The following is an 11,749-nucleotide window of genomic DNA, read 5'->3' on the forward strand; positions in this document are numbered from 1 at the left end:
GCGCGGACGCCGCGGTTGATAAGGCAGCTCGCGGTGGACGGCGGACGGCGGTCGGGGTCCCTGGGAAGCCGCCGGCGGAGGTTGCGCTATGTTGTGCCGGGTGGCGAGCAGGTGAGCGGCGGGCGGCGGCGGGCGGCCTCGGCCCTGGGGCGAGGGACCCAGCGGGGAAGGGTCACGGGCGCCGAGACCCGCAGGCGTCCCGCCCGGCTCCGGTGAGCGGGCCGCGGCTGACCCTCCGCCGCCTCCGTGTTCTCCAGCGCCGGTCGGAGGCTGGGCCCTGCCCTGGGCGTCCTGGGCTCCCGGCAGAAGCACAGTCTTCCCGATCTGCCTTACGACTATGGCGCCCTGGAGCCGCACATCAACGCCCAGATCATGCAGCTGCACCACAGCAAGCACCACGCGGCCTACGTGAATAACCTGAACGCCACGGAGGAGAAGTACCAGGAGGCGCTGGCCAAGGGTAAGTGTGGGCCCGGAGTCCCCCGGTCCCCCGGTTCCCCGCAGCCCCGCACCGCCCCGGGCCTCCAGTCCCGGACCCCCGCACCGCCCCGGGACCCCGGACCCCCGGACCCCCAGCACCGCCCCGGGATCCCGGACCCCCGCACCGCCCCGGGATCCCGGACCCCCGAACCCCCGCACCGCCCTGGGCCTGAACCCCCGGATCCCCGCACCGCCCCGGGCCTCGAGCCCCGGACCGCCGCACCGCCCCGGGCCCGGACCCCCGGACCCCCGCACCGCCCCGGGCCTCGAGCCCCGGACCGCCGCACCGCCCCGGGCCTGGACCCCCGGACCCCCGCACCGCCCCGGGCCTCGAGCCCCGGACCCCCGCACCGCCCCGGGCCTGGACCCCCGGACCCCCGCACCGCCCCGGGCCTCGAGCCCCAGACCTCCGCACCACCCCGGACTCCCGCACTCCCGCCCCGCCGCCCCGCGTGAGGACAGCGGCGAGCCTTCAGAGGAAGGGTGGCCTCGTGGGTCCCTCGGAAGACAGGACCTCTTGTGAGGCCCCGCCGTCACCCACGCTGTAGACCCCTCACTCAGTGTTGCTCCCGAGCACTTGCGATCTGGCCCCGTTATGTAAGGTGCCCTCGGGACTGCCCGGCCTCGGGGCAGGTTTGCCAGCCGCCAGCCGGAGGGAGGGCTGGGAGGCCCGTCCGCTGGTGGCCTGGGTCACACGGTGCCCTTGAGTGTCCGGAGCGGTCTGGGTTCCCCCGCGAGCCAGCGGCGGGTGGGAGCGGCCGGCTCGGCCCCCAGTGCACGGGGCCGCGGAGAGGCCTGGCAGGTGAGCCTCGGACTTGGAGGCCCCCGGGGTTTGCGGGAAGCTGCCCCACCCCGCGTGGCCCAGCAAGAGGCCAAGAAGAACTAACCCCGCTGTGGAGCCAGCCTGTGGGGTCAGAGCTCACTAGGAAAAGCGCCATTTTGTGGGAAATGGGATATCGGTAATTCAATTACAGTAGAAGGCAGAGCTGACTTTGTTTTGAAAGAGCTCAGTTTACTTAACCAGTAGTATATGTGCCTCAGGAGGGACTTCTACCTGTTAATGTCTGTGCACCATAGTGTACTGGCCTTTTAATCCAGGGTGCACAAGAACGTAATAGCCATGTTTCAGTCTGTATTGCTTCATAAGTCACACAGTAGGATTTTTTCCTTTTCCTTTTTCTTTTTTTACTTAAACGTTTGTTTGGTGAATTTCTGGCCTGTGAAATGTAGAGTGGTTTTCTTAGATGGTGACCGGGGGCATCTAGTGGAAGCATGTGGTATTGCAGCGTCGTTGGGTCTAGGTCGATGGCCACGCAACTAGGAGGGGAAGTTACCCCATTCTGGAAGATGTACTACAAGAATCAGCTGAATCCTGGTACAGCAAAAGGCTCTTGATCAGTAAACAGATGCGTGAGGGACGTGGCCCTGGTGATGCCAGGGGACGTGCAGTTGTGAAAGTATTTCCTGCAAGACGGCGTCTGACATCTGGGAATTCACCTCAGTACTCAGTAGGGGGCGTGGCTCTGTGCTGAAAAAAAAAAGTGAAAACATCTTAATTTCAGTTCTTGTGAAAAGCTGAGAGCCAGTGGAAAACGTTACATTTTACTATAGCAGTACTCCCTTGCCTGGTTGTACAAGTACCGGTAGAGCCTTTTATTTTGAAATTACTCAAAGGTTAACACTTCTTGTTTAGAACTTAGGAGAACAAGTCTTGTATACGTAAATAACATCATAATTTCATCACACATATTTGACCAACCTAAGTTAGTCAACTTTTAGCTATATGTTGTTAACTTCTTTCCTGTTTTGGCAGTACTAGGGATCCCAGCCAGAGCTTCACTAAGCTGGGGAAGTGTTCTACTACAGAGCTACATCCCTAGCTCTTTTTAGTTTTTATTTTTATTTATTTCTTTTTTATTTTGCCAGTCCTGGGCTTGAGCTCAGGGCCTGAGCACTGTCCTTGGACTTTCTCAAGGCTAGAGCTCTACCACTTGAGCCTCAGCACCACTTCCGGCTTTTTTCTATGTATGTGGTACCAAGGAATCGAACCCAGGTCTTCATGCATGCTAGGCAAGCACTTTAACCACTAGGCCAAACTCCCGGCCTCTTTTTAATTTTTAAAAAAAAATTTTTATTTATTTTTTGTCCGTCCTGGCGCTTGAATTCAGGGCCCAAGCACTATCCTTGGGCTTTCTCAAGGCTACCACTCTACCACATGAGTCACAACACCACTTCCAGTGTTTTGTTTGTGGTACCAAGGAATTGAGCCCAGGTCTTCATGCATGCTATGCAAGCACTCTACCACTAGGCCAAACTCACAGCTCCATTAGCTTTTTTTTTTTTTTTTTTTTAAATTAAAAAAAAGTTTTTATTGAGATAGGGTCTCAATAAAGATAGGTTGTGTTGTTTAGCCTCATGGACTTTCCTGCCACCTCTTACCTAAAAGTCTCATGAAATTGTAGATGTGCCTCATCACATTCAGCCTTAAATTTTATATATTTGAGGAAATTACACTTGAACTGAAACCAAAGAAAATGAACTGATGAACTTCAAAGGGGTTTTTGTTTTGTTTTGGGTTTGAATTCAGGGCTTGGGCACTGAACTCTTGCTCAACTAGCGCTCTATGACTTTGAGCCACAGCTTCACTTCTGGTTGACTGGAGATAAGTGTCGCATGGACTTTCCAGGTTGGCTTTAAATGGGGATCCTTAGATCTCAGCCTCCTGAGTAGCTAGGATTACAGGCGTGAGCTAAGAGAACATTCTATTACTTGAGCCATGCCTCTAATTTTGGATTTTCTCTGGTTAAAGGTAAGAGTCTGGTGTATTTAACTACTCAGGCTTGCTTTAAACTTTCATCCTCAGATTTGAGCCTCCTGAGTAGCTAGGATTATAGATGCGAGTTATCTTTGCTCAGCTTTTTCTTCTTGGATGGGATTCTTACCATATGGCCGATCAGAATTTATCATCTTGTCTTAGCCTCCTGAGTGTTGCTTGCTGAGACTACACAGGTCTGTGCCACCACATCTAGAAAAAAAAAGACTAGCAGACTTTGTTTTACCTGGTTAACCTGTTAGGAAATTTTTTTTTCAACTTGCCTTATGATTTGAGAACATCTTCAGATTGTTCATATATGATTTTAAAACTATAGATTAAAGAGAATTTATTATTATTATTATTATTATTATTATTATTATTATTCGTTGGTCATGGGTCTTGAACTCAGGGCTTGATCACTGTTCCTGAGTTCATTTCGCTCAGGTCTACAATCTACCACATTGAACCATACCACCACTTCCAGTTTTTGGGTGGCTCACTGGAGAGAGTCTCACCACCTTTCCTGCCTGGGCTGTCTTTGAACCACAGTCCTCATATCTTAGCATCCTGAGTAGCTAGGATTACAGGGATGAGCTGCTGGTGCCCAGCAAGAGAATTGTTTTTTTTAAAAAAGAATCTATGTTCATTTATACTCTATCATCTAGTGACAAATATTTGAGGATGAAAACCTTGTCCTCCTGAGCTGGTGAGGAGACCACACCCATGCACGCAGTGTGTCTGGAATTCCATGGCCTACTGGATAGGTAGTAGAGTAAGGATCCAGGGAGGATTGGAGTAAGGATTCAGGGAGGAGTGGAGGGGCTGCTGACTTGCATAGTCTGGTAAGGAAGGCATTACTGAGGCTGTGTTGGGAATGAGATGTGAGACTGATGGAGAAGAGTAGTGTCTCAGGACAGAGGACTGTTTGTCCTGAGAGCAGCACACGGAGCTTGTCACCTGCGTACAGGCAGTTGGCTGTGGCCCTGCGGGAGCAGGCCATCTGACATGATTCTGTAGCTGAGTATAAGATCTTGGGCAAAGGGAACATTTTTTTGGAAAGGGCCAGTGGTCCTGCTTCAGGGAGAGAGGCTGGTCCTGCACACCAGCTGGAGCAGCAGAGGACGAAAGGATTGCATCTAGATGCAGGCGAGTGTGCAGGACAGGAGTCAGAAATGAGATCAGAAGGTCACCCTGGCCAGAGCCAGCACCCACTGAGTGCATTTGGGTTGAAATCAAGGTTCGATTTGAATACTTTCTTGTTAGTGGAATTTGAAATAGTTCACAGTGAAAACTTTTAGTTGTAGTTTGAATTCCAAAACTGTTTTCTCTTTTTGGAGATAGTCTCGTAGCGTAGCCAAGGCTGGCTTAAACTCAAGATTTTCTTTTCTTTTCTTTTTTTTTTTTTTTTTTTTTACCAGTCCTGGGCTTGAGCTCAGGGCCTGAGCACTGTCCTTGGACTCTCTCAAGGCTAGAGCTCTACCACTTGAGCCTCAGCACCACTTCCGGCTTTTTTCTATGTATGTGGTGCCGAGTAATTGAACCCGGGTCTTCATGCATGCTAGGCAAGCACTCTACCACTAGGCCAAACTCCCGGCCCCTCAAGATTTTCTTATTTCAGCCTCCCCAGTGCTGGGATTACAGGCATGCATTTCCTTTGTTTTCCCTGGCACTTCACATGCTGAAATCTTCTCTAAGAGAACAAAAGCTTTTGGTGGGGAGGGATAAATTTTCTTCTTGCTGCCTTCTCACCTTTGTTGAGCCCTCTGTGCGTGAGGGAGTGAACTGAAAACCTATGGAGACAGATAATTTGGGGAGGATGTCTTTTGGTAGAATCTGTTATTACTGAGTTTCAGGACAAACAAGTATCTTAGAGATAAGCTGGCACAATTATCTAACGTCTTATACATTGGTTAAAGAAATACACACACACACGCACGCACACGCAGAGTACTAGTCCAAGGGTTTGAACACATGGCCTGTGGGCTGAACCTGAACTTTCCTGCTCAAAGCTAGCACTCTACTACTTGAGCCATAGCTCCACTTCCAGCTTTTTGGTGGTTAGTTCCTGCTTTGGCTGTCTTTAAACCACAATCATCACATCTTGGTCTCCTAAGAAGTTAGGATTACTGGCACGAGCCACTGGTACCTGCCCTAAGAATAAGAATCTTTAAAAATACCTGTGCTTGGGGCCAGGAGTTTGGCCTAGTGGTAGAGTGCTTGCCTAGCATGCACGAAGACCCAGGTTCAAATCTTTGGTACCACATACATAGAAAAAAAGCCAGAAATGGTGCTGTGGCTCAAGTGGTAGAGCTCTAGCCTTGAGAAAGTCCAAGGACAGTGCTCAGGCCCTGAGCTCAAGGCCCAAGACTGGGGGAAAAAAAAGAAGAAAAAAAAATGCCTGTGCTTTTTCCGTTTCAGGAGATGTGACTGCCCAGGTGGCTCTCCAGCCTGCCCTGAAGTTCAACGGTGGGGGCCACATCAATCACAGCATTTTCTGGACAAACCTGAGCCCTAATGGTGGCGGAGAGCCCAAAGGTTGGTATATAGTGGTGCAGCCATGTTGGTCTTTGTGTACAGTAGGATTTTTTTTTCTTGTTGGTCCTGAACCCAGGGTCTCCTGCATGCCAAGCGGGTACTCTACCCTGAGCTCCACCCTTAGGAAGCAGTTGATTTTTTTTTTCCTTTTCAATTTATATATGTAATTTACTATGGTTATTTATAGTTTGAGTTACAAAATATGCTCAATGTGCATATTTGCAGACCAAAGAATGAATACTTAAGGGAATTTTCAGCTGAAGATGAAGTTTGATCTGACCTCAGGCTCAGTCTTTCTTCCTTGAAATGCCCAGCTGAATTGGATATGTTTTATCCATGTAAAAGCTATATAAATGTGCCTTTATTAAAACAAAATGTAGCTGGGGACTGGTGGCTCACACCTGAAATCCTAGCTATTCAGGGGTCTGAAATCTGAGGATTGCAGTTCAAAGCCAGCCCAGGCACTAAAGTCTATGAGAGACTCTTACCTCCAGTTAACCACTAGAAGTCCAGAAGTGGTGCTATGGCTCAAGAGGTAGGGTGGTTGCCTTGAACGGAAGAACTCAGGAAGAGTGCCCAGGCCCAGTTTAAGTCCTGTGACTGACCAAAAAAAAAAGTATGTTTCTTGGGCCCGGCGTTTGCCCTAGTGGTAGAACACTTGTCTAGCATGCACAAAGACCCGGATTCAATTCCTCAGTACTACATGCACAGACAAAGCTGGAAGTGTGGTGCACATTTCTTTTTGGACAATGATAGCCCTTTCCTCATTCTTCCAGTTTTTCCCTCCTATGCTCACCCATAAATTGTATCATTTTCAACACAATGTCCAGTGAATACCATCGATGATGGTGTTTCTTAATCTTGTATAGAATTTCTTAGTGTATGTGTATAACATTTTGTATTTGTTTAAACCTCTCTCTCCCCCGCCCTCTCTCTCTTCCAATAGGGGAGTTGTTAGAAGCCATCAAACGTGACTTTGGCTCTTTCGAGAAGTTGAAGGAGAAGCTGACAGCGGTGTCTGTTGGTGTACAAGGTTCAGGGTGGGGCTGGCTTGGCTTCAATAAGGAAAAGGGACAGCTGCAGATTGCTGCGTGTTCAAATCAGGATCCACTGCAAGGAACGACAGGTTTCCTCAATTTTTTTTTCTTAATAAAATAAGCATGCACAATTCTGTAGGTCAATCACCCTAGTTTGTTCTACAGAGAATTGGTATCCATTTAAATAACTACATGTGCGTAAAGTAAAAAACTAAACCTTGCTGGGAGTGTGACTCGTGCCTATAGTCTGATACTCAGGAGGCTCCGATCTGGAGGATTTCTGTTCAAGGCCAGCCTTGGCAGAAAATTCCACAATACTTTGTTTCTACAACAATGTCCAAAATGCTGGGCTTAGAAGCATGACTCAAGTGGTATAGCACCAGCCTAGCACCAGCCTAACAAGTAAGCCAAGTGAAGCATGGGTCCCCGAGTTCAAACTCCAGAATGTCACTGAAGCCAGATACTTGTGGCTCACCCTTAGTAGCTTTAAGTACTCAGGAGGTTGAGATCTGAGGATCAAGGTTCTAAGCCAGCTCTGGCAGATGAATCTGAGAGACTCTTATCCGTAATTAGCCAGCAACAAGTCAGAAGTGGAAATGTGGCTTACGTGGTAGAGCCACCAGCCTTGAGGGGAGAAGCCGATGAGTATAGGCCTTAGTTCTAGACCCAGTAGTGGCACAAAAGAACAAAAAAGGATTTCCAGTTACATAAGAAACACGAATGATTTTGTAACTGCATATCAAATAAAAAAAAATTGAAATTGAGAGCTCCGGGGTTGTAGCTTGAGATTCACGTTTTGCTTTGTTTCCTTTCTGTGTGACAGGCTTGGTTCCGCTGCTGGGGATTGACGTGTGGGAGCATGCTTACTACCTTCAGTATAAAAACGTGAGGCCTGACTACCTGAAGGCCATCTGGAATGTGATCAACTGGGAGAATGTAACTCAGAGATACATGGCTTGCAAAAAGTAAAACACGGTCATTGTACTGAGTGCGCCAGGCTCTTTATGACTATTTTTGTAGTAGAGTATGATATATACTAATAAATATTATAGCATTTGTTAATGTTGCTCATCCACATTTCTGATTGTTATAAATTTCTTCTTTAAGTAGCAGTATTAGTCCACTGGTTGAGAACGGTAAAAGCTCTGATTTAGTTTTAACTGAACAGTTTCTTGAGAGCCATCATTGCGAGGAGGCTACAGCTGTCCATTAAGCCACCAAACATTTTCCCCCCTTGTGTTCTGGAGCCTGTAAAGAAGCCTTCATATTCCCATTGTATTGCGGTTTTAACAAAGTCCAGTCATTCACCCATAGAAAGTGGAACATTTCTTTTCTCTGTTGAAAATTGACATTAAAAATCCATGGTCCTGCCGCTTGTGTTGGACACCCGGGCCTTCATTCATGGTCACATGTACCTGCGCTTCACACCATTTCACACTTAAAAAACGTAGCTTGTGGCTGGGGAGGTCACTTGGATGTAGAGTTCTTGCCTGCTATTTGCAAGGCCATGGGTTCTATCCCCCATACCACAGAACAAACCAACCAACCCCATTGAACCCCCCGAGTGCCAACTGAGGGGAGATAATTGTGTCTGGATTTTTCTGAAAGCAAAGATACAAAAAGTAATCATATGAAGTTTGTCCTCAAACATAGAAGGGTATATTAAATAGAAGTGCTCAGAATGCTTTCCCCTTAGTTCATTTCTCTCACGTGCCTCCCCTGAGAGCTGGGCCCTGGGCCAGATCCACCTTCCCAGGTAGCGGCAAATTGATTTGGGGATGAGAATCCAGTAGTGTCTTGAGGAGTGTTTGCTTACAAAGATGTTTTCGCTTATTCTGTACTTGGTGATTTCTTTTTTTTGTGTAATAGCTTCTACACAAGCTTTATGTTTTTCAATAAAGGGAACATTCCTCCCCAGTGAGTGATGTAGCATTTCCGATTATGTGTCTGTGTCATTTTTTTCATATATTTTTTATTGTAATTAACAGAAGGGTTACATTATATTCACCAGATAGAAGGTGCATTACTTCACATACATTGGTACCCTTTCTCATGTCTTGGTCCCCATTTCCCTCGCCCCCACCCCCACCCTTCTGCCTGTGTCATTTTCTATACTGCCACTGTGTAGCAGGAACTCCTGCCCATCTCAGTATTTTCTCCTATCTCCTCATCTTAATTACCTTTAATGGCTGAATAATATTTTATCAGTTGGATATTTCCCTCCTTATTTTACAGTTTTTCTAAAAATCTCATTTGTTTCTAATTGTTACTTAATTCCAGTAGGATTGTAGTGGCAGCTTTGTGCACTTACGTTACTATACCTTTATACCTCCTGTTGGGATGCTTTCTTTTTTGTTTTTGTCGGTCATGGGGCTTGAACTCAGGGCCTGGGTGCTGTCCTTGAGCTCTTTTGCTTAAGGCTAGTGCTCTGTCACTTTGAGCTATGTTCCCACTTCCAGTTTTCTCATGGTTAGCTGGAGATTAGAGTCTCAAACTTTTCTCCATGTTAGTTTTGAACTACGATCTTCAAATCTCTGCATCCTGAGTAGGAATATAGGTGTAAGCCACCAGCACTCAGCTAGAGGATCTTTTCTTTCTCCCTCCCCTCCCTCCCTTCCTCTCCCCTCCCCTTCTCTTCCTTTCTTTGTTTCTTTGCCAGTCCTGGGTCTTGAACTCAGGGCTGGGGCGCCATCCTTGAGCTTTCTCAGAGCTAGTGCTCTACCCTTGAGCCACAGCACCACTTCTGGCTTTTTCTGTGTATATAGTACCAAGGAATCAAACCCCGGGCTTCATGCAGGCTAGGCAAGCACTCTACCACTAGGCCACACTCCTGGCTCTCTTTTTTTTCTTTCTCTTTTGCCAGTGCTGGGCCTTAACCTCAGGGCCTGAGTACTGTCTTAGAGCTTTTTCTTTTTTTCCATATATTTTTTATTCACCAGATAAAAGGTGCATTACTTCACATACATTAATACCCTTTCTCATGTCTTGGTCCCCACCCATTTCCCTCCCCCCACCCCACCCCTCATCTTCTTTTCCCCCCTTCCCTATCTGATTTCAAATAACCAAATATGCATATATACAATAAATCAGATAAGGTTAAATACTGTAACAATATGAGATAACCAAGGGACAGCAAAAGAGGTGAGAGATAACATAGTACATTAAGGACTACAATCACTCATATGGCTTTTGTTTCTATGTCCTGGAGGTCCTTTCATTTAGCACGTCTTTGAGCTTTTTCAAGGCTAGTCACTTCCACTTGATCCACAGGGCCACTTCTGGCTTGTTCTGTTCATGTGGTATGGAGGAATTGAACCCAGGGTTTCATGTATGCTAGGTGAGCACTCCACCACTAGGCCACACTCCCAGCCACGAAGGAGATGTTTTTTTTTATTCTGCAATTTTAAAAAATTTCAATAGAGGGGCCGGGAGTTTGGCCTAGTGGTTAAAGTGCTTGCCTAGCATGCACGAAGACCCGGGTTCGATTCCTCGGTACCACATACATAGAAAAAAGCCAGAAGTGGTGCTGAGGCTCAAGTGGTAGAGCTCTAGCCTTGAGAAAGTCCAAGGACAGTGCTCAGGCCCTGAGCTCAAGCCCAGGACTGGCAAAAAAAAAATTCAATAGAAGTGTTACAGTTATATTTGCCAGGTAGAAGGTGCATTACTTCATACACATTGATACCCCTTCTCATGTTTTGTCCCCCTTTCCGTCTCCCGCCCCCTCCCCTCATCTTGTTTTTCCCCCTTCCCTTTCCTATTTCAAATAAATAAGCATGTATACAATATACCAAATAACAAGGTAAGATACCAAGGGCATGTTTTCTTGGAATTAAAAAAAAACTAAAAATAGTTCCCAAGTTTATTTAATTATTTTTAGTTTTTATTATTTTTTCCTTTCCTGCCCTGCCCTGCCCCTGCCCCTGCCCCTGCCCCTGCCCCTGCCCCTGCCCTGCCCTGCCCTGCCCTGCCCTTGTGGGTCTTCTCTACCTGGTCTCTGTCCCTGAGCTCTTCAGCTCAAGACTAGTGCTCTACCACCTGAGCCACAGCACCACTTCCAGTTTTATGGTGGCTAATTGGAGATGAGTCTCATGGGGCCGGGAGTTTGGCCTAGTGGTAGAGTATTTGCCTAGTGTGCACTGAGACCCAGGTTCGATTCCTTGGTACCACATACATACATAGAAAAGCTAGAAGTAGTGCTGTGGCTCAAATGGTAGAGCACTAGCCTTGAAAAAGCCCAAGGACAGTGCTCAGGCTCTGAGTTCAAGCCCTACAACTGGCATCCAAAAAAAAAAGGTCTCATGGACTTTAGTGCCTGGCTGGATTTGATCCTCAGATCTCAGCCTCCTGAGTAGCTAGGATTACAGGGGTGAGTGACCAGTGCCTGGCTTGTGTTTCTGGTTTTTTGTTGTTATTTTTGTTTTTTTATGGGAAAATGAAGTAGGTTAGCTTAAATATTGAAAGAGTGAAGTTTATTTTTCATTGAAGTAAATGTCAGGCACTTTTGGAATTCAGTGAAGTCTTAGGCATTATAGGGATATCAGCAGTGTTGCTGGGAGGGCCTGTGAGAGAGTGGAGGAACTTGGAAGCCCAGAACTTGGGCCGAGAGCATCGCCTAGTGGTGGAATGCTTGCCTAGCATGCACAGAGCCCTGGGTTGGATACCTTGGTACCACACACAGAAAAAGTTGGAAGTGGTGCTGAGGTTCAAGTGGTAGAGCTCTAGCCTTGAGAAAGCTCAAGGACAGTGCCCAGGCCCTGAGTTCCCCAGGATTGGCAAAGCAAAACAGACAAGAGCCCATTCTTGTGGGAACAGGAGGGAGTCACATAATCCTTGCTTTTGCTTACAAGGTGCAGGCCTATTGTAAAGCAGACCTATCAAAGTG

The 11,749-nt window shown here is 47.5% G+C and overlaps 1 protein-coding gene across 1 annotated transcript; it reads left to right on the forward strand.

The window, feature by feature from the left end:
* Positions 1 to 7,929, forward strand: Sod2 (superoxide dismutase 2). Its single transcript, XM_090337885.1, has 5 exons — positions 1 to 111; positions 258 to 460; positions 5,714 to 5,830; positions 6,777 to 6,956; positions 7,691 to 7,929. Exons 1-5 carry the CDS (start codon positions 89 to 91, stop codon positions 7,834 to 7,836), a joined length of 669 nt encoding a protein of 222 aa, XP_090194011.1. The 5' UTR covers positions 1 to 88; the 3' UTR covers positions 7,837 to 7,929.
* Positions 7,930 to 11,749: the final 3,820 nt, after the last annotated feature.

The sequence above is a fragment of the Megascapheus bottae genome, chromosome 8 (genome assembly GCF_031878675.1).
Source record: "Megascapheus bottae isolate mThoBot1 chromosome 8, mThoBot2.hap1, whole genome shotgun sequence".
NCBI lineage: Eukaryota > Metazoa > Chordata > Mammalia > Rodentia > Geomyidae > Megascapheus > Megascapheus bottae.